We start from the raw sequence: 23778 nt of genomic DNA, 5'->3' as shown, positions 1-23778 counted from the left end.
ATTGATCACTGCCACCTGCTATTCCTAAGTAGCATTTACCATTGCCAGTTCTTTTGGAAACACTGAGAAACTGATGAGCCTTGTCTATACTCTGCCCTACATAACTTCCAATATTCCTGACATATCAAAAAAAAACTCATAAAGGTTGACACAGTGCAAGAAAATAATTTTCACTTTCTCTTCACAATATATTTTATTTTGATATCAAATGGCAAACAAGATAATCCCTCCCCTCCATCAAATTCTTTTGGCAGTCCTGAATGTAGTCAAGTTCTTCTGTACCCATATTTTTCAGCATTGACAGAAAAGGATATCAAATTTCCTTGTTGACATTTTGGGAAGATTTGGGAGAAGGTTGGAAGGCTACATAAATATTTTGAAAACAATTTACCAACTTTTGGCAGCTCACCAACAAAATAAGGAAGATTAAAAAACCTACAAGGCAAATTTTGGTTAAAAAAAAAAGTTTGGTGAGAATCACTGATAATGAAAGAAACGGAAAGATTGTGGAGATCTGTGGCATGCGGCAATATGCATTATAGAGAAACGAATGTTTTGTGTTCCTGTTCTGGGCTTTTCTATGGTTGAGCTTTCCATGGGGCATGTGCCCTTCTTCAATGGCCCATTAACCTGTAATGTTATGTTACCTAAATGTTATATAGGCCTACTGATTAGGTATTGAGGTGGCATAGTTTTGTCGGGGGTGGGGGTGGGGGTGGGGAGGGGACTAATTGACATAATGCTTTAAATATACAGTAATTTGAGGACAGTTGCATTTGGACCACTGTGTGTAAAAATTACTACATTATAGGTACTCTTCAAATACATAATAACCATAATTTTGCCTTATTTAACCTTAGGATAAGGGCATATCTTGCACATGTCTGCATCGGACTGTACTACAGCTTTTATAAACACTGCAGTGTACTAAATGCCCCCTTACCATGCAAGCCTCCATCCAGTGACCTGAAAGCTTAGTATTTATGGTTAATTACTAATTGCCAAATGAACAAAAATAGCCAGTATATAGTGCTACACAGTATCATCTTGACTGAATGCTCTTGACATATGGACTATTGCAATGGTCTTTTTATCAACCTCCCGGCCTCCACAATTCATCCCCTACAATGGATCCAAAATTACACGGCTAAAATTATTCTCGGCAGATCAAAATATGATAGTGCCTCCGCAGCATTGAAGGAGCTGCACATCCTCCCCGTCAATGTCCGTGCCGAATACAAGATCCTCCTCCTCGTTTATAAGTGTATACACAATTCAGCACCAGCTTATCTGTCCGAGTTGCTGGAAATTAAGACACCTGGTCGTTCAACACGCTCGTCAAAGGGCATCCTTCTTAAGGTTCCTTTCACACGCAGCAATTGTTTCGCAGGCCGCTCTTTCAGCGTCGCTGGCCCTAGACTTTGGAACGCTTTCCCCGTCGACACAAGAAATTCAAAGACCATCAGAACTTTTAAAGCTGCTTTAAAGACTCATTTATTTAAGAAATCGTTTTGATAATTGTTTTGTTTGTTCAGCGCCATTGAGTGTTTTTTTACAGTTAATGTGCGCTATACCAAGTTTTACTACCTTAACCTTAACCTTAACCTTGGCATTTCAAACCTGACACGTTTGAGACTTGTGGGAGATGAGAGATGGGGATGGGGGTGGGGGTGGGGGTGGGGGTGGGGGGAGTAGGAGGGGTAGAAGTCAGACCAATGTTCAGTAGTGTCGACATTGCTGCCCGTGGGTACACCATGTCCACTTGAAAATCCTTGATGTGAAAATTTATTGGAGGATTATTGTGCTTCCCTAGCCCTGGCCTCCTCTGTCTCAGAGCTGAATAGTGAATACTATTAATTATTATCTATATACTTCAACCAGTTATTGTGCACCTTGGTAAATAGCCATACAAATGGTTAAGTAATGTCATCAAAGAGAAATAACAACTTCAACTTGAGAAATGTCACATCTATTAACACTTTTAAGAAGCATTTGAAAACTTATCTTTTTAGGCTTGAGTATGGGCATTAATCTTATTCGTTGTTTTATTCACATAACTGTGCCAATTTTTATGTATATTTTTATTTTTATTTTCTTCATTGTGGTTTCCCTGTCTTATATCATGTTTTTACTTTTACTGCTGTTGTTATTACTTTTAGGTTTTCTTAAGTTTGGTAATTTTATATTCCAGGTATTGGTTCTTTTGTACAGTGCTCTTGAGCATGTTTTATTTCATGATATTCAGCACTTTAATATATGGTATTTATTATAATGTTGTTTTTTTTCCCCCTCATCAGTATTAAAATAAAAGAGCTCCTTTCAAGGGATACCGGCAAGATTCTCCATCCACTTCTACGGTCGGTCGATGCCACCAATGGCATGAGAGCTGAGTCATTGATATGACTATGGATGTGATCTATTAGTGATTGTACAATTCTAGGAACAGTGACTATAAGGTGCTGTGCACATCATCAATACTGACTATTGTAATATATTTTAAAACAATTTGTGTGGTATTAGTTAACTTGATATCTACTATAATAATAATAATAATTAATGAGACTTATATAGCGCCAAATCAGTAGACAAAAGTCACTGCTCAAGGCGCTTTACAAAGAAAGCAGAATAATTTACAAAAGAACAAACTGGCAAAAATGGGTCTTAAGTAGACTTTTGAATGTAGAAAGTTTAGAGCATGTTCGAATGTGATCTGGTAACTTGTTCATTTTATATATACATATATATATATATATATATATATATATATATATATATATATATATATATCTGTTTATTATTTACAAACAAGGATGAAAAGTTGTATTTATTCAACAGTTCTTGAAAGTCACAATTTGATTGTTCCCAATCAAGGGACTATACAGTGACATAGAAACTGCTAGATACACATAGTACAAATTTGACTGGAAGTAAATTTCAAAACTTTAAAAGACACGTCCTACACTCTCCCGACAGTGATGTTGGAAAAAAAACATGATTCACTCCAGCATGAACTGACAGCGAATGATTTAGTCAAGCATTTCGTGCCCCCAGTCGAGAACATGAGTGTCTCGTGTATCGTAAAACAAAGGTCCGTGGGTGTAGTTGTGGGTTCACTGTTAAGTACATAATACAGTATTTAATACACAATATTAATCATAATTCAGTCAACACTCGACGAGTGTTTACAGAGTGTGCTTAAATATGACAGGTTGAAAAACAAAAATCAACCAGGGTAAATGAAAATGATCATGTGACACGTGGCATCAGAGTTTCGATCATTTCACCCGAGTGCTTTCTTGGGATCTAGTAATGGAGATTTACACAAAATGATCTTCCTTTTAACTGTACTTGTCAGTTTTGCAAAAATATCTATTTTGCAAGTTTATTCATAATTTTGTAAAATGCGTTTGTTTCGAAGTGTCCTTGATGACATGAACTGACCAAATGAATGTCTTATTTCACTGTCTTTTGTTACCACGAAGTGACACTTATTTTTTACTCCTCTCTACAGTCCCTTTAAATATCCTTTTTTCGTGACTTTTTGTATTAAAGATGTATTAATATACTAGTTGTCCTATGAGATTTCCCGTCAGTCTCTCTATTTGGTTCATGACCTAAATTCACAAATAGAAATCACAAGAAACAAACAAAATTACTGCTCTTTCGGTTGGTTAACTTTTTCCTCATTTTGGAATTGCCTGTACAATATGCGCAAACAGACAGCACTTTTGTAACATTACAGTCTATCAGACAGTCATGTACTTACAAGTATTACAACGTGAGTGTGATAACAAGTACAAGCCTTGTTGCTTTACAAGCCAGAAAATGCATTTATGGGTACTCTTGCATGAGTATACATACACATATATGCTACAGTTTTGCCCGGAGTAGAAGAACAGGTACAAATCCAGGAGAGCAAGTACAAGTACAGGGTAACTATGTTATTAATGATATTAATACAGATGAGGACTCAATACATGTCTGCTATCAGAGACTAAATACAGTGTAGGCAAATGAGAGTTGAAACAGATTAATTACATGATTTACACATATTTTACTGTACACACACACTATAACACATGATACATAATGTATCATAAATGTTTAACTCACTACACATTTGAAGATACACAACAACATGAACCTGATTTTTTATGAAAAATCATGATTCAGATCAAAATGTTTGACTCTTCCAGAGCCTATAGCAACTGCCACTGTCACTCTAGTGGTCACCATGGAAACCTAGCTATAGCTTCTTTAGTCTGGCTCTATAATAGGACAAATATGTCAATACCCTTTTTTGCATAATTGGCTTCCCATGTATCTTGCCCTGCCAACTCTTCAATCCAATACTTCTCCTCCCCCTGTCCCATTACATCTACTCCCGTTCCCCCCCAACACACACTGGCCGCGTTCTCCCCGGTCCCTGGTGGATGTACTTCTCTTGCGTGCACTAACCAGGTGGATTGCGAGTTTACTAAGTTATTCCATGGGACGAAATATGTATTCAAATATAGTCTCTGTATGATACGTACAGATGATTTAGTTTGTAAATGCCAGTTCACAATGACAAACACACACATACACATAGGAAAGATGACAAAAACACCAAACACAAGAACCACATGGAGATGATGAACTCACAGTTTTCTGTTGTTGAGGCGTGTACTGTATCACTCCATGGATAGGCGATGCCTTGGAATTCCGGTTACTCCCTCTGGCCTGGGCGGCCATTTGTCCTGCTGTTTTCTGATGATAAAAACAAAGAAAGTGTTCAAAACTATTTAACCAAACGCGAGCAACTAAGACCGAAAAGTGACAATTGTCGTCGATCTGATAAATGATCGTAAATCACTGGTACAGTAATAGCATGGGACTGGGGTGAAGCTGTTCTCACTGATAGTTTAATAAAGCATCTTTTTGCTCCACAGCAATGAACCTCCCAACCCCTCCCCCCCCCCCGCCCTGAACCCACCCAACAGGTTCAGATTGAGATCGCAGGAATCAGAACAAGAATTCAGTCATGTTGACATTTTCACCTGTGGTTACGCGGCGCAATATCTATCATTACTGTGAAGATAACATTGTGAGCAATGGCCTGTATGTGGTCACACCATCCCCCCCCCCATCCCCAGCTTTGTGGATACTGTTTAGATGTTTATATTGCTTTTATGCACATTATGTGATGACCATATATTCCTCTCTTCTTCAATATTGAGCAGCTAGATCGCTCAAGTTCTTTACATTCCTTACTGGAAGCCATTTACTGGTGGTCCATCTGTTATGTTTACCCTAATGATGACCTCCCCCATCTGTTCTTGGTTATTAGGCAACCATGTTTGAGTCTGAGGGAAATGTTATACAAAGACACTGTTATGACATGGATTATAGGGTGATGTTGGACTAACAGATCCGCTGGGGAAAAGTTCATGACAGCCATCTGTCATTGTGTTAATCTCTCTATACATAGATATGTACCTTAATATAGAATTGAACAACATTGATACATTCCTATATAAAAAATAAAAAAAAATTTTAAGCTGATGCAAATCTGTAAATATTTAAAATGCTATAGTAAAAATGAAGTTTCATCTTTCTATTCCCATGAAATTAATATTATTGTCACATACGCGCTGGGGCGATAAAACGACAAGAAATGGACCGACTTTATCAAACTCAATTTGCTTATTAACCCCTTCTACTCGGTCCAAAAAAAAACGCGGGGAGATAAAGAGTTTCTTAGTATTTATAATGACCATTTGCAATCTTAGTTTATCAAGAGTAATTTTTGATAGGTTTAGAAAAATTGTTGACCAAACATGTCAAAAAAAAGCTTGTTTAATAGTTTGTTTGTTTATTTATTTGTTTCATCACAAACAAATAAAAGTACAATGTGAAAGGAGGTCTTCTATTAAGCCTGAATTGGCTTAACAGAGTAGAAGACTCCTTGGTAAAAGAAGAAAAATATAAAACAAGTTCGATAGTAATGCAAAAGGATACAGCATTTCATTACTGGATCATTTTAGGGGCTTACAATGTGGACAATGTTTATAAGATGAAGACCAGCACTGCTAATTAAGCGATGAGCAATCATTGTGTGATCATGACATTTGCAAACAGGACTTATCACCACTGTGACACAGGCTAATGTCATCCAGTGCAAGAGAGTAGCCAAGTCAATAAAATGCTTGCAAGTATAAGAAAGGACCCTCAGAAATTTTAGCACCCTACATAATGGAACAAAAAATGGCCATTTATTTTATATTATGTGTCCCCAGAAATGAACAGGGCAGCACCAGAGGGATCATGAATGGTGGGAAACTTTTGTAATGACACAGTTCTCTCACTCCCTGATTCTGTTTCCATGACAACCATCTTAGTGATCCATAATCAGCAGATATTTGTGCTGTTTTTATTAGGTTTGAACAATTGAAGTATTCCCCTCTTTCCTCCTCTCCCCAACCTCTACCTCTGTTGAGTAGGTCAATAGATATAACCTTAGTTCTTCATACTGCAATCATAATTATACTAATTGATACATTAAATTGTTACAGATTGACCAACATTGACATATTAAAGAACAAACCTAACAACCAATTGTGTAGGCCTATCTAGGAATTAGTCCAAACAAACACTCTGGATCCTTCACACCATTTTCTTCTCCCCTCCCATGGCTCCGCTCCAACCCTCCCCCCTCCCCCGGCCCCCTACCCATCCCACCACAGCATTTACCATCCTCATGACCCTAATCTATTCTCCTTAATTCCCGCCTGACTCCTTTCCCTTGCCCTAACACCTCTCTGGCAGCTGGTACAACAGATGTACAGATGACACCCGCAGTAGAAGTCAATTAGGTACACTGCAGTCTACAGTACTATGTTTCAAGTGTTTTGCTATGTTAGAATACACACTAAAAGGATTTCTCACAAGACAAGATACAAAAAAAAAATTGTTACAATTTCCTGACCTCATTTAAATAGTAAATAAAAACACAACTTGTCTTACAAAATATTACAGTCCTGGCATGGAAAATCGTTTTCGACATTCACACACTAAAATCCAATGCACAGGTGTTACGAAATTCCGCTCTGAGACTAGAGAGGTTTAACCGATTCCTCTCGAATCATGACAACGCACATAATTATTAATGTGGCTGATGTATGAATATAATCGAGATAGCTAGGAAAGGTATATAACATCTGTGAAACACACCTTGACTGCTGATAGGGTACAAGAGCTGACGCACTTTAGCCGTTCAACGGTGAGAAGAAGAAAAAGAAGAAGGAAACGAAGGATGACAGACGAGATACGCAGGCATGAAAACACCGTCAACATCCAAGAAAACAAAATTAGATCGATAGAATATTCCAAAGTAAGAATCCAACAGTAGTCGACGACGACGGCCAAGACGGTCTGTTACGTTTCCGAAAGGATCGAATGCTGGCTCCAAGAGGCAATGTGATTGATTCTAGTGACAGTTTTGTAAAAAGGTTTCCCTCATTCTGTGTCCTTCCCAAGAGATACGATGAGGCTATGTGGAGGGTCTCGAATTGAACAGTCGGAGAGAAATATTCATAATGAATCTGAAGCTCACCTATGTATTACACATGTATTAGAGTTTCTCTACACTCAGGCATGTATGTACAACAGCTTTCATATTACAAATTTATTGCCATGGCACTGGTAGATCTAAACTGCAAACTGCATCTGATAAGATTATTTCAGATGATAGATATCATAATTTTTGATACTAGCACTGAAGAGGCAGTGTTCGTAAATCGTGGGTTGTCTGATGTATGGTAATACGTCCATACTGCAGAATACTGCAGATGTGGTTTTGATAAATCTTTAGAGTCGACCGCATCTTGATGTATGAGCAACGAAAAGTCTGAAATGTAAATGTTGAGTTTCAGGTCATCCCGGATGGGATGGGAAGTGGGAGGGGGAGAGGAGAGAGGGGAGGGGGAGGGGGAGGGGGAGGGGGAGAGGGGGAGGGGGAGGGGAGGGTTGGCTCCTCCAATGAAATTTGCCATGTCGAAAAAAGAAAAATAGGCAGGAACACACATAACTCTTTGACTTCTACTGACCATAATTTTTTTTTAATATGTATACCTCCAAAATTAAGTATACACTGATAACAATTATCGTAGTTCTAGCCTGATCAGAAAGACTGTTGGGTATAATTCTGCATGTGTCTATCATACATGCAAATCTGTTGTTTATATATCAATAAATCACGAAAAAAATATACAGCAAAGCACAATATTAGCAATAACAATCTTCAATTTCCACAACTTGCAGAGTTATAGGAATATACATAAAACCAGATTACATTCTATTATGCAATAATACTGTAACATAAATAATATGACCAAATATCAATAATTACATCATGATATAATATATATCTATTCAATAGTTACAACTTTGCAAGAATATAATTTTATATTATCCCCACTGGTATATATTGACAGCAGAATTATAATATTACACATGTGTACTATATATTATAGATATTTATATATATTATCAGATCATAATATGACAAATGATCAGTAATTACATCTTGATATAATATATATCCATACAAAGTAATACACACATATAACAATATGATAATTATAAACCATTTACATTAGAAACACTGATATAAAGATAGCAACAAATATATTTTCACACATGTGGACTATATAGTATAGATATAGGCTACATATAGGCTACGTATATAGGCTATATATATTTATATTATCATATCATGTCATAATGACAAATTATCAGTACTTACACCATGATATAATATATAACCACATAAGAATATAGTTGAAAATCATCTGTTATCCACACTGATATATAAACAGCAACAATTATATTTTTATGCATATGTTCAATATACTATAGATTTTAAATTTTCTATCATAAAAAATATGGAGTGTAGGTTAAGTGGCTAACACCGGTGCCTTCCAATCATAAGGTCCCCGGTTCGAGACACTCTAGGATTAATGTATGTCGCTCAGTTACAGAGTTGTTGACAATTGACAATTCATAATCATGTACGTTAAATATGAATGTAAGAGACTGACTTCGGTCAGCTTGCGGCTTTGATAAGCCAATGATGGCTTCTTCGCGAGTTCCTGCTTGCAGGAGGATCTAGAATACATACATGTACATACATATCACTAACACATCATGATATAATATATATCAATACAAAGTAATACACATATATAACAATATAATTATAAACCATCTACATTAGTAACTCTGAGATAGACTGCAAACAAATTGTATTAATACACATGTGTACTAAATATAGTAATATATTATCATATCATATCATAATATGATAAATGGTAGTTATTACATCATGATATAATATATATATATATGTATATCCATATGTAACACACCATGTAAGAATAAAATAATATATTAACATATCATAATATGACAGGTGTATATATATATATATATACATACATACAGGGGCGTATCCAGGATTTTCCAATAGGGGGGGCGCCAGGCATGATCGCCGTCCTGGGGGATGGGTCTAAGGGGAGGGGTGTACAATTTTTGCTTTCAAAGAAGGGCTGAAATGCAAAATGGTGTCATATGCATGGGCGGCGATCCGTACTTCTGAGTGGGGGGGGGGGATATGACCTTGTTGACTATCTAAGCGTAGCGCCACCATGAGTTGGCGCGAAGCGTACAAGAAAATTTTGGGATTAACAAACCCTCTAGATGGCCGGAAACGGCACTTCCCGAGGTTCCCAAGCGGCATATACCCAACTTTAAAATAGGGATGTCATGTCCGAAATATCTCATAATTAGGATCCAAAATACTTTTTTTTTTAATTTCGGGTGTTATTTTGGGAAAATTGCCCCTGTCAATCTTGTTTCAGGCGCAACGTTAGAATGTTCGAGAGCTCTGTTATATTATTCGATGAAGAAAATGGCCTCATGCCATGGGCGTCAGTAGGTTTCAGAAAGTGGGGGGGACACTATACTATCTAAGCGGAGCGCCACCATTGGTTGGCGCGTAGCGTACCAGAAAATTTTGGGTACATAAGACCTAGATCGCAGGAGACGGCCTTCCTGAGTCGTTTTTAGTTACATCAGAACCAGATCTGTGAGGAGAAATTTTGTCTCACAAAACTAAATTCCGACAGAAAGTACTGGTAGAAAGATGCCGTTCTGACACCAAGGGAGACGAATTACACAGCGTCCATCTCAAACGAAATATTTTCGGTAGTTTGGTATCATATAATACCCTGCATACAGGCAGAATACTGTCTGTAGGGCCTAAAATATATGATATTACCTTCCTGGTGGGGTCTTCGACTTGTTTTCAAGTTGAAATGCGTCGTTTTCTCTGATTCACAGTGTAGGGCAAGGGGAATTCCATTTCTGGCGAGAAGGGGTGCTTCCACAAAACACTCTAAAACATCGTTCAAACATCGCACAAACTTTTATCAGAGGTCTCGGACGAAGCGGGAAGGGTGAATATCGGAGGAAGGGGGATAAAGGGCCAAGCACTGTTCTAATTTCCAGTGCAATTTATTGATAATGATTCTTAAGTTAGATTCTACTTGAATCAGCTCATCAATTGTGATAGAAAATCGCGCATATGCATGTGATTTTTTTAATAACTGCTTTGAAAAGTGGGGGGGGGGACAAATGATATGATATCCCCTCCACTTTTGAAAGTGGGGGGGACATGTTCCCCCCCGTCCCCTACCTGTTGACGCCCATGCCTCATGCAGGCTATTATAGGCCTATACACATGCAATACACAATTACACATAGTTACATTCCTAGGTACCGATTGCTAGGGCATCCAGGTGAAACGTGTATTAAGCATTACCCTGGTTACATGAGATTCTCAGCTGTTCGAGGGAACATGTACGTGTGTAGGCCTACTATAGGGCCTATATGAATACTATGAGGGTGCATATATGTACTATATCAATACCGTGGGCGCAATAATACATTTTGTTGTTATAGGGCCAATGAAGCCTACAGTCAACTATTTTTGCTTTATAAAGACGCTTTATTTGAAAAGATCGCACTGCGTTTATGGTAGGCGAGAAATGAAGTTAAAAAAGAGCCGTACATTAACGAAGATGCATAAATGTAGGCATGAAAATATTCTTATCCCTGGCATTTGGTGGGGGGGGGGGATATGGTGCATTACATCCCCTCCACCCATTTTCATGGGGGGATATATCCCCCCTCCACCCAGGATCGCCGCCCATGGCCATATGTGATCCATTTTTCGACCTTAATAATAAGCAACATTTCCAGTAAATATGGACACAAAATGCACAATTTAGTATGGCTGGCATGTCATTTAGTGTTTATAGTGATAATACAAACACAATTACCATCTATGTTTCTAAAACTATTATGCCGCCGAACTTCGCCAGAACCTTTTTTTGGCAAACAAAAAATAAAGCATACGGGAGGGGGGGGGGGGGGTTAAGCGATCACCGACATCTCACATAAAGGTCGTCATCAATTTTTTTTTTTTTTTTTTTTTTTGCTAAACTTTTTTTTTTTTTTTGGTGACGGCCAATAGGGGGGGCGCGCGCCTGTTGCGCCCCCCCCTGGATACACCCCTGTACATACACATATATATATATATATATACACATATATATGCCACCTCGCAGTTTGTGACAGCCACTAATATCTCACAGCGCAATCTACATGCTCATCTCACCTTAGCTTGTAAAAGCCCCAGGTGTCTGTCGTGAGCAAATAGGAGTAATCACCCAGGGTCAATGAAGTTCAAGAAGATACCCTAGAAAACCCCCCCTGCAGGTATCTACAAAGCACTGCCATCTATAGACCTTTTGATGTGGGATATTTTTAAAATAACTTGGTAGGAAAGTTAATCTGTTCTTATTTCATTTCAGAGATGAAAAGCAAAATATACCATCTATAAAATCTGTTTTAATCTCCTTATCTTTGACAGGGATTGATTTATTAAGTTACCACCAGCAAATGATGTGGACTTTGTTAGGGACATTTTGGGGTTACGTTTTACCATGGAGCTATAAACAGATGTTCATAGCTCCATGGTTTTAAACACCTTGTTGCTGTTCGTGTCATTTACCCTTGATCCAGTTTGCCTAGAATCCATGGAACCAGGGAAAGAGGAAAATGGAGAGTTAGGGGGGGGGGGGGTAGGGAAAGATGGGGGGATAGGGAAAGGATGAGGGATAGGAGAAACGACATAAGGGGAAGTGATACTCAAGGGATGAGGGTGGAGGATAAGGGATCATCCCTTACAGGAGAGGATTAAAGGATGATAGAGTTCCTTGTGAGAGCACAACAACACACTGTCATGGTAACATTACTAGTAAAGATGTGTTGCCTTTCTACAATATATAGACATTTAAGCTGTTTAGAAGATAAAATCTACCATTCCCTTTAGGTTTGAAAAAATCATGAATGTAGAGAGGTTGAATGAATAGAAACTTGAGTGTTTCATACTGATGTATGCAATGAAAAGAATCTGAAATCTGCCACATAATGTGGGAGAGTGTGGAGCATGTGAGAAACCGTGTTTGGGATGAAGATGTGCACTGGGTGGGATGCCAATGATATAGGTAAGGGACGGCTTGTTTTTTGCAGTACTGCTCAGACAAGACTACTAACAATAAGTTCATCTTCAGGCAACCATTTGCAGCCATTTAACAAATGCCACCTCCCCCCCCCTAGTCAGTTATATTCACTCATTGCCACCTCCTTTTTGCAAATAAAGATGAGCTTATGTCTTCTTGAAACTTGATTTATCTAGAAAACGTCATCAAGTTAGGAAGAAACAGGAAGTCAGAGCGGTTCCTTTCTGAGCTGTCATTTCATAATGTAGTCATTTTTTTTTACTTTCGAGGAATTGCTACGAACCAAAACATATTTATGTATCATCTATATGTATCATCTATGGAGACTCAAAATTCTTCTACCATGTGTGGTAAAATTCCTACATGTTTCATATCTTACAGTGCTTTGACAGATGCCAAAGTCCACAGGGAGTTAGAGGGGGGGAAGGAGTTTTGTTTGATCTCGGAAATTACAAAGCTTTAGAGCTCTGTAGGATGGTTAAACCCCTGACAATATTGGTTGACCCCAAAATGTCTTCTTACAATGGCAAATTTAAAGTATAACATTACACACAACTCAGCTACTCCCTCCCATAAAGGGAACTTACAGTGACAGAAGTTGATTTGGGTAAGAACTTTTGACCTAAAAATGAACAAAGGATTTAAAAAATTGACTGGGATATTACAAAACTGATTTGATAATTTACTCTTGAAAATCCATGTCCCTCTACCACTTTACAGGTTGCATGGAATCAAAATTGGACTGTCATCCCTAGTGACACAGTAAGCCAGGTACTGTGGCTTCCGACTCCTCCACCCCCACTCCCCCTCTCCCCCACCATCCCAACCGTCCCATCCTGGAAAGAAATGGCTGAATAGGGATCACAACAAAATGCTGGAAAGATCAGTTTATTACTGGTTCCCATCCCATCCCTAACCAAAAAATTTCTTTGCATATTTCAAATTTGGCAGAACGTAATGCTCAGCTGTGTATCTATATTAGAGAAACCCTGATATTACACTGAGCAGAAATTTTCTATCTTTTGCTTAATTGTTCAAATCATTTAACCATATTTTTTTTTCTTCTTTTACCTCCTTATAATGATGGAATTGTAAAGAACCTGTCAAAACATAAAGAGATGTGATTTACACTATCAGGATGGGCATCAGTTTGTGCATGTTTTATGAAATGTAGCATGCAACTTAAAAGACTGTGATAGCCTATACTTCTTTCTCACATTTCACGATACAAACTATATAGTCTGTTCTAGGCTTTAATAGTACCTAGTAGAACCCTCCACAGTGATGTCAGTATGGCCTGACGGTAATTGCCTGTCCCCTCAGAATCCTGCCTGAACCATTTGCAATGATGAGGATTCAAAGTAAGGCACAAACCTAGACATCAAATTTAATACCAGGATTCTAACTAAAGCCTGGGCTCAAACCTTTACCAACTAGACAGGGAAGCCGAACATGCTAGGCAAAGGAAAGAACTTCCTTTAATTCATATCATATATGTGAAGGGAAATATTACATTAAATGATATATTTTGATAAGGTCATTTGCCTGGCTAATTCATCTTTCCTCCCAAAACACCCCGAACAATATTTTTGCTCAAACGTTATTTGTTTTTTTTCTCTCCATCGTTCGTTCCGGTGAGTTTCCGTGTGGACTAACTGACAAACTCAGCGACTATAAAGCACAGAGGCAAGTGCACTCCGCTCTCAGATCTACTTTAAAAATTTACATAATTCAACAAGTAAATTGTCAGATATTCCACACCAATCTCTTTCCATCCTTTCCTAAATTGCAATCAAATATTTTTGGTTTGTTTCATATTGAAAAAAAAACAAAATTTTTGCCCTCACTCAAAATTTAGAAAAAAACAAAGTTCACCTGAATAATTTCATCATCCCCTACCTAACACAGACGAAGATGATAAAACTATCCATTTACGGGTGCGAGGGAAAAGAAAATAATAAAAAGAGATGCTGTCATCCCGGACAACTTTTGCGATGCATACGGACCGTGAAAAAACCGCCGCCGATAGAGAGATTACAAACGGCAGAACTCGCATGGTGCACGAGATACTGCATCGATCGTCGGCCTCTGCCTCGTCGTGTATATTTTGCTTACGGGTGGCGAGACCGATGCAAACTGCGTTCGTGAGAATAATTAATGCACATAAACAAAAAACCACGGAGAGGAGTGTAAAGACGTGGGGAAATCCTGACGAGATGATGGGAACGAGATATAAAGAATAGGATGAAGAGGATGGAGAGGTTGACCTGAGGGAGAAAGACTCATCAATCATCCAAGATGAAGATGATGATGATGCTGTGACCGGTGATAAGGACGGGACTGATAAAAACGTGATACGACGACGGCGTTGATGAGGTGTGAATGGAGCGGAGACGAGTATTTCGGTGCTGACGTAACTGACACATGCTGCAGAGATTCAAGCAGAAGACTCGAGTGTTTCATCAAGACTACCGATGAAAAATAGCAGAACTAAATAATGGGAACCCTCGAGTACTTAACCTCCTGAAATGTAGGCGGATAGGTAACTTAAGGAATGAAATGATAGAAATCTATTTCATCAAAAATATTTTGTAGCAAAATCAGACGACAAGTACGTGTTAATTTCAACGGATGGGCAAGAGAGTATTTGAATATGAGAGGAGGAAAAAATTAAAATGAACACTTTAAGTGTTTTTGACCATGTCGATATAGTGATGTCAATATGCATGATTCAAAGGTAGGGAGAGGGAGACAGCAGGGGGTGGCAACTTCTGAAAAATTATCCCCACTGATTTATGGAGAGGCATGAACATTTATGAAAGTGTGTTCTGGGCCATAGTTGTGGTTTCATTCCTGCCATGACTGAATTGTACAAAAATCCATTGACTGATCCTTTTGAACACCCTACTCACGACCATTCCCCCCCTCTCCCCCCCCCCCTCTTAAATACACCACTGGTGCAAATATAGACAGTATTTGAGTGTACACACCCATCCCACTATAAAACCTAAAATGCCTAAGATGATGTCATCAGTAATTATGCTCAAACTTTGGGGATATTATCAAACACAGCTAACCATTGTACATGCATTAACCAACTACATATACATCACTACATACTATATACAACATACTACAATATATCACCTGGTATATGATGCCTTTAATAAGGATTAAATCTTACAGGATTTCATTTTAATATGATGACTTGAACATTAATAAGGAACCTTACAGGACCTCTTTTATTAATTATATAAACCCTTAAATGACATGATGTCATGAATATTATTGAACTCTACAGGACCTCATACTAATAGCTAACCTACTTTATGATGACTTTGACTTTAATAATAATGACCATAAAACAGTTTAATATGATGACATGAATATTAAGGAACCCTACAGGACCTCATTTTTAATATAAATATTTGTTTAAATAACTTTACCACTTTAATATGAGTTCAACTTTGATAAGGAACCTTTTGAGACATCATTCTAAGTATATACCACTTTAATATGACGACACTACCGGACCTCATTTTAACAGCCCTGCAGTATATACATTTGCACACAATGTCATTAATGTAGGCTAGTTATCCATCCCCTCTCATTCTGCACCTCTCAATGTTATCAATTAAATCCATGAATTATGTTCATCCCCTATTTTTACAACCTTTCAGCTCTCTGCGTCATACATGGTCTGATAGAAATGATTAGAACCGTTGCATTCCTTAAAAAGAAATCAAACTGTTTTATTTTGTTCTTCAACTATAATTTAGTATCAATAGAGACGTAGAAGTTCCAATGGACATGATTGTGTTTGTAGTGCATGATTCACCTTTATCAAAAAGGATTATGAACTGCATATGTTTCATTGATAGTTAGTACACTCTAGTATAACTACCAGGGACGTCTATCACAGGGGGACAGGGGGCACATCGCCCCCACCCACTTTCTGAAGGGTGGGGCACACAATATCAAATGTCCCCTCCAGGTTTAGTGACTGACTCAAGTTGGCGCCAGGACTATCAGGCTCTTAATGACTCGTGTATCTCATTAAAGGAACGCAAACATTGTGCTATGAGATAAGTAGTTATTAATGTTTTATTCCACATCTGCTAAACCCCTCAAAGAAAAAAAAAAATTTCACCAGGGTTGAAATAAGATTTATGGATTATTTTATTTGTAGAGTAAATTGAATGAGGAATGCGCCGATACATTGCTGAGGCTAGTGCTATGCCAACAGATAATGAATACCCGCAACGTTCCCTAATCTCCCTTCAGTATAGTATGTTGTATTATCATGTACTAGCAATATAAATTATATTGTGCATTCAGTTTGGTTAGCAATGCCACTCAAGATTGTTTCAAGTGTTTTTGATATAATTACATATTTTATAGGTGTTTTGAGACAGATACATATATGGCATAAACATGTTACTCATGTATGATACCTCATACTGCAGTTTAGTTGCCATTTTGGCATATTTCAATTTTGCATATTTATTATTTTGTCTGGTGGCATGGGCCCAGAAAATGTTCTTAAATATCTTAATGTCAATCATCCTAACAATAAATTAGATAACATTGCTATGATAATTAAATAGCCAGAAGAACTTTTATTATTTGTTGCTATAATTTAGAGTTCACAGCCAATTTTTCAAAGTCAGATGATGGCATGGGTTACAAAAGTTAGATTTGCAACCAATTGCATTGTTTCATCCTTCTCTGAGACAGTGAGGAGGCGGCGATGTTGGAAATAATTTTGTGAGGCAGTCGCAAAAAACAGAGAGTTCACATCACAAAATCAATACCAGGGGAGACCATGAGTTTGGTTCTCTTCATAGCAAACTTGTACTATGAGAACAGCACCATCATGCATGTGAGTAGTACAAGTAGAACTACCCTTGTTATGCCTACCGAGTTATGAGTACAAGGCTCTACATACAAGTACAGCTATTAATGTATGTAGTTTAGACCCTCCTGCAGAAACTCGCCAAGATGCCATCATTGGCTTATCAAAGCCGCAAGCTGACCGAAGTCAGTCTCTTAGTTTCATAGTTAACGTCCATGATTATGAATTGTCAATTGTCAACAACTCTGTAACTGGACAACATACATTAATCTTGGAGTGACTCGAACCGGGGACCTTATGATAGAAAGGCACCGGCGTTAACCACTAAGCTAACACTTATTGTTTTTTTTTGTTTTTTTAAATCTATTTAAAATCTTACCAGGCTTTAGTATCAAGTACGAGAACAAACTTGTGTAACTCCACGAGGACAAGTTTTGAGCACATTGCAGGCAGCTTTGATCATGAGTATGGGTCCCGGATTAACTACTTACTAACGAGTCTGATATAAAGTCCATTCAAAATGAAGTAATATACGTTCAATCCCAAAACAGTTCCGTGCATGCGTATAGTGCCGTCGATGTGTTGGTCTATTTACAAGATGTTGAGTAATTACTTTATCACCATAACAACTGGCCTTCTATAATTGAAACTCTACTGCTTTATTAATTGATTCATTAATTACTCATAAAGGTCATACTGTACTATTAGTTGCCTCCTGGTGAGACTATCAATCAATGAAATTTGTTAAATAGGCATCGTGTCAAAGGTAGGATGCTGAGGAGGGCTGCAGTATCTTGCAGCAAGGTTGCATAAGGATGGAACCACTTGTGCTGTGTAGTTTCACACAATAGGCACTGTAGTTTCACACAACAGGTCACACTGCTGGTCTGCAGAGACAATACCCTATTGTTTGATTTTTGATTCATGCTTAGAAGAGCAGGAGTGTCAAAAGTAGGATGCTGAGGGGGCTGCAGTATCTTGCAGCCAGGCTGCATAAGGATGGAAACACTTTTTGCTGTGTGGTTTCACACAATAGGCACTGTAGTTTCACACAACTGGTCACACTGCTGGTCTGCAGAGACAATACCCTATTGTTTGATTTTTGATTCATGCTTAGCAGAGCAGGATGTCAAAAGTAGGATGCTGAGGGGGGCTGCAGTATCTTGCAGCCTGGCTGCATAAGGATGGAAACACTTGTGCTGTGTGGTTTCACACAACATATCACACTGCTGGTCTGCAGAGACAATACCCTATTGTTTGATATTTAATTCATGCTTAGCAGAGCAGGATGTCCAAAGTAAGATGCTGAGGGGGCTGCAGTATCTTGCAGCCAGGCTGCATAAGGATGGAATCACTTGTGCTGTGTGGTTTCACACAATAGGCACTGTAGTTTCACACAATAGATCACACTGCTGGTCTGCAAAGACAATACCTATTGTTTGATATTTAATTCATGCTTAGCAGAGCAGGATCTTGCAGCTGCTGCAGCTATTCTTTTTGAGACGGGAGCCCTTAATGGCCATGTATAGATATGCGTGTTTTATCAATGTAAGGACAATAAATATGAATTATCAGTATATATTAAAACCTTACTATTCACAAGTAGGGAGAAATTGAAGGGTCGCCTAGAAGTCCAGAGGAAAATGCACACATTTACTCTGACCAATGACGGTGATTACTGGTTTACCATTATTACGGGTTTACCAAGGTTATTTAAGTAAACAAGGAGTGTTAGCTCAGTGGTTAACGCCGGTGCCATCCAATCATAAGGTCCCCAGTTCAAGTCACTCCAAGATTAATGTATATGCCGTCCAGTTACAGAGTTGTTGACAATTAACAATTCATAATCATGGACGTTAAATATGAATCTAAGAGACTGACTTCAGTCAGCTGGATGAGCTAATGATTCTTCTTCGCGAGTTCCTGCTTGCAGGAGGATCTAAAATACATACATAAATACATACATTTAAGTTTGTTGTTGACTTTCAACTTATTTATCTTGTCGATGTGGTTGTCGATGTTGACGACGATGAGCTTTACATCAAAGAATATCTCCAAGCACTTTACATTGGACTATAGTAAACTCTTAAGTACAGATATAAGATACAGAGTAATAAAAGGAATAAAGTAGTCAAAGCAAAATCAGAAAATAAATACACAAAAACAACAATTAAATCAATAAATGAACTTCAATTCACATTGGATAAAATACTTCTTATCACTATATATAATGCACTTTACTATGCACCATATGTTGCTACGTTAAAACAGGTCACTGAAGCTAGCATTATAAAAAAAACATTTCTGAAAGGAGCAAGGTTATTAAAGGGGTTTAACGAAACAAGATCAAACAAGTCATATCAGAAACAGCCTCCTTTTTCATTTTAACTTGAAAATATCATTTCTTCCAAATGAAAGATTCATGTTTTATAACCAATACAATTAACAAGTTGTTACATTAATAAATGAGTCAAGTACAATAAATATATAAAAATCTCTTACCTTCCTCATCCCGATATCTACTTAATTTCCTGTGCGATTTAAATAACAATCCGTTAACTACTGCAATGACACTACGACGATATAATCCGATAGTTTTAGTGGAATCCGAAATTAGAGTGGAAATTAATTTTTCCTTCTCTCGAGGAACTCATTTAATTACACAGTACGGTGTTCTTTGCATGCTCCATCCGTTGTTTACGAGCCAGACTCGTAACGGTTGTGTGCCTGTTTACCCTTACTCTACCGCCACCTGCCGTTAGGTTTGACAACTCCCCGATGCTTTTCAAGCGGAGCGTTTAATTACCGCAGTAATGTAATAGCGGCAGAGTCATTTACCACGTAGTCGTTCCGTATCCAATGAGAGAATCCGAAAATCATCTTCCAAGGATGACTGTGTATCTATTGGAAACCTTAGACGATATTCTTGACACTGACAAAAGGTTAATAACTATGCAAAGTGCTGCGGGTTATTCCATTTCCACTGGCATCTTCCTTCTTGTATTTTTTTATTTGTCTTTGGTCGTCTTCGGAGAATGAAACACTCCCGTTTAGAAGTGCAAATAAGTCCTCTCGACAGGGAAAGACCAGTGTCATTACCTGAGCAGCAAGCTTGTTTGCGTTTATAATACAAACCCAAATTTTTACCCGGCATGAATATAAAATTTTGTTGTCAGATCCCAATTTGCAAAATCGATCAAAGGTTTCTCTCATAGTTTAGACATCTTTGTCACAGAGCATTATTTTGCAGAAAATTTCTTTCCTTAAAGATTTAAAGGTTGTATAAATCATCCACCATGAGTCGAGATTTCTCTCGAGTCTGATCGCACCTTCGCTTATTCCGTACGATTTGCCGACTAATTGCGAACCGAAAGATCTGATTCTTGTGGGCCCCCTCGTCTCAAATTTGGCATTTAACATCACTCGCCCAAAAATAAAAAAGAGCTGCGAAGGCGTCACCCACATTTCCCCTCGGAGAAAAGTGATGCTAACTGTATATAATCTTCCGAGTTCTGAGTGTTTACTTCGTCGGAACTGGTTGGCCTCCTCTCGGCCTTTTATCACGAGAGCGTGCTAGAAAACCATCGTTAAAGTGCATTCTAGAGTGTCGTCGTCGAGGTAGTCTTCTTGGATGCTACTGTACTGGAGGGTATAGATGAGAGTGGATGAGAAGGTGTTCTGTGTGTGTGTGTTTCTGTTCTTCTTCTTCTTCTACTTCTTCTTCTTCTTCTTCTTCTTCTTCTTCTTCTTCATCTTCATCTTCTTCTATTCATCACAAAATGTCAAAGTATTATATTTGAAATATAAACTTCCGAGTTTTGAATAAAAGGGGGTTTAAAGACTATTATTTGGATTTTATGAATTTGAAATGTGTTTGAACAAAATAAAAGTCAAAAAAGATAATACCTTCAAATAAAAAATGGATTATATCATCAATGCAAAATAGATTATATCATCCATTCAAAATAGATTATATCATTAATGCAAAATAGATTAAATCTTCAATACAAAATAGATAATATCATCAATACAAAATAGATTAATACCATCAATGCAAAATAGATTGTATCATCAATACAAAGTAGATTATATCAATACAAAATAGATTATATCATCAATGCAAAATAGATTATATCATTAATACAAAAAACATATATAATTAATACAAAAACATATCATCAATACAAAACAGATTATTTCATCAATACAAAATAGATTATATCATCAATGCAAAATAGATTATATCATCAATACAAAATAGATTATATCATCAATACAAAATAGATTATATCATCAATGCAAAATAGATTATATCATCAATACAAAATAGATTATATCATCAATACAAAACAGATCATATCATCAACACAAAAGTGATGTTTGTGGTTATATTGTTTTGATTTTTTTTCTTTTTTTTTCTGATCTTTATATGTTGTAGAATTAAGATAATAATTTATGCATGCAGGTATACCTCACTGATATGTTTGTTCAGCTGATGTAACCCTGATGTGAATCCACCTACACCCCGGGGTATTCAAACTCGGGTTCACAACCCTTTTCAATGGGGCCAAAATGTATTAGAGAGTCGTCATATATTTACAAGAAAAAAAATAATTGCCTGTTATGTGTAGTAAAATGGTGGGAAAGTCTTGAACCTTACATAGTTCCAAGAGTTTTAAGATATGATTTAAGTGTTGCAACTAAGCACTATTAGTCATATGACAAACTAAAAATGCAGATGGGAGGAGAAACATCCTCCACATGGACCCCTTCTCTGGCAACAACAACAACAAAAACAACCGCCACCTGAGCTTTGCCAAGAGTATCAAGGCAAAAACTGGTGTCAACAAGCAAGCAAGCAATAAAGTTTGAATACAAGTGACCAGGTACACCATTTAATAAGATTGACCACACCTGGATATCAATACAAATGTAACTTGATAATACAACACTTGCTATGCTTTTATTTTCATTGCGCATTTATCTAAACATATACACTGTATATACATATGAAAACATGACAGTGCAATCCAAATTCATAGTAATGTAACACCTCTAACCCCGACCATACCCCTTGCCCCCTAGCACCTACCCTCCCATCTTGACATGCACCTTCTTATTTACTAGTGTTTGCACGGGTTATCCGGGTACCCGGGTACCCGCCCGACGTGATACTACCCGGTTCCTAATTTATTACCCGAATCCTAAGCAAAGTGAGATTTAAAAAAAAAAAAAATTGGCAAACCAATGGTTAGGTAGATTTTCCATTGACTTAGTGTGGTGTTAGGCTACAATGTGGTCAAAGATAACAGCAATAACGAAGGGGCCTGTTCGACGCGATACTACCCGGTTCCTAATTTATTACCCGAATCATAGGCCTACGCAAAGTGTGATTGTTTAAAAAAAATTGCAAACCGATGGTTAGGCTGATTTCCCATAGACTTAGTGTTGTTAAGCTACCACGTGTTCGAAGATAACAGCAATAACAAAAGCTTTCCATAGATATCTTATAACTGCGTCACAATTTCAGCTAATAAACAGATGGCTAGGCTAAACTGCCCCCATTGACTTAGTGTGGTGTTAGGCAACCATGTGGTCGAACGTAACAGCAATTACGAAAGTATTCCATGGATGTCTTATAACTGCGTCACATCTCCAGCAAACAAACAGATGGTTAGGCTTAGCTAGATTTCTCATTGACTTAGTGTGGTGTTAGGCTACCATGCGGAAGAAATTATTATTTATTCATTCGTTTATTTCAAAGAAGGAAAGGCTGACAAGAAATTTTACGCGATGTTTATGGATTATAGACTGGATAACTAAAAAATAGTAATCGCAACTGGCTTTTTACTAATCGTTTATTCCAAATGCGATCAAATTGCGCGATCTCGCGGCTAATGAGAACCCTGGGCCTGCACAATAGATAGTAGTAGTATTAAAAACTGTTTAAGAGCTAAATTGGATATCTATATGGTTTGATCCAATAGACGTGCACGAGCTAGCATAAGCAGCGGCGGCAGTGCGATGTTAGTAGTAATGCTAATTATAATTAAATAATTTATTTATTAACAAGTTAATGAAAGAAACAGAAGCATATAAAAATTATTGAGGGAGGTTTTATACCTTATCTTACACTAACTTATTTGAACATGAAAACATTGTCAGTAGAGAATATAATGCATTTATTACAGCATCCAATATGTAATATCTTGAAAATCGTGATACTGTACACGAGGGTAAAAATTTTTTTCCGGGTACCCGGATACCCGACGGGTAACGGCCCTCGGGTACCCGGTT

General features: G+C 37.6%; 1 protein-coding gene across 7 annotated transcripts in view; it reads right to left on the bottom strand.

The window, feature by feature from the left end:
- Positions 1 to 23778, bottom strand: part of LOC139966802 (neuron navigator 2-like) — a 312370-nt gene that overhangs the window by 280341 nt on the left and 8251 nt on the right. For 3 of the 7 annotated variants that reach the window (XM_071970193.1, XM_071970184.1, XM_071970200.1), the window contains exons 1-2: positions 7213 to 7585; positions 4645 to 4749 (exon numbers count right to left, since the gene is read on the bottom strand). In XM_071970193.1, the coding sequence (XP_071826294.1) occupies positions 4645 to 4749; positions 7213 to 7335 (228 nt within the window). In that variant the 5' untranslated portion in view covers positions 7336 to 7585. Of the gene's footprint in view, positions 1 to 4644; positions 4750 to 7212; positions 7586 to 19983; positions 20227 to 23778 lie in introns of those variants that run through there. The other 4 variants (XM_071970208.1, XM_071970168.1, XM_071970175.1 and 1 more) reach the window with 4 other exon arrangements.

This window comes from Apostichopus japonicus, chromosome 1 (assembly GCF_037975245.1).
Source record: "Apostichopus japonicus isolate 1M-3 chromosome 1, ASM3797524v1, whole genome shotgun sequence".
Lineage (NCBI taxonomy): Eukaryota > Metazoa > Echinodermata > Holothuroidea > Aspidochirotida > Stichopodidae > Apostichopus > Apostichopus japonicus.
Note: the sequence above shows the minus strand (reverse complement) of the source record. Positions and strands in the feature narration are given on the sequence as shown.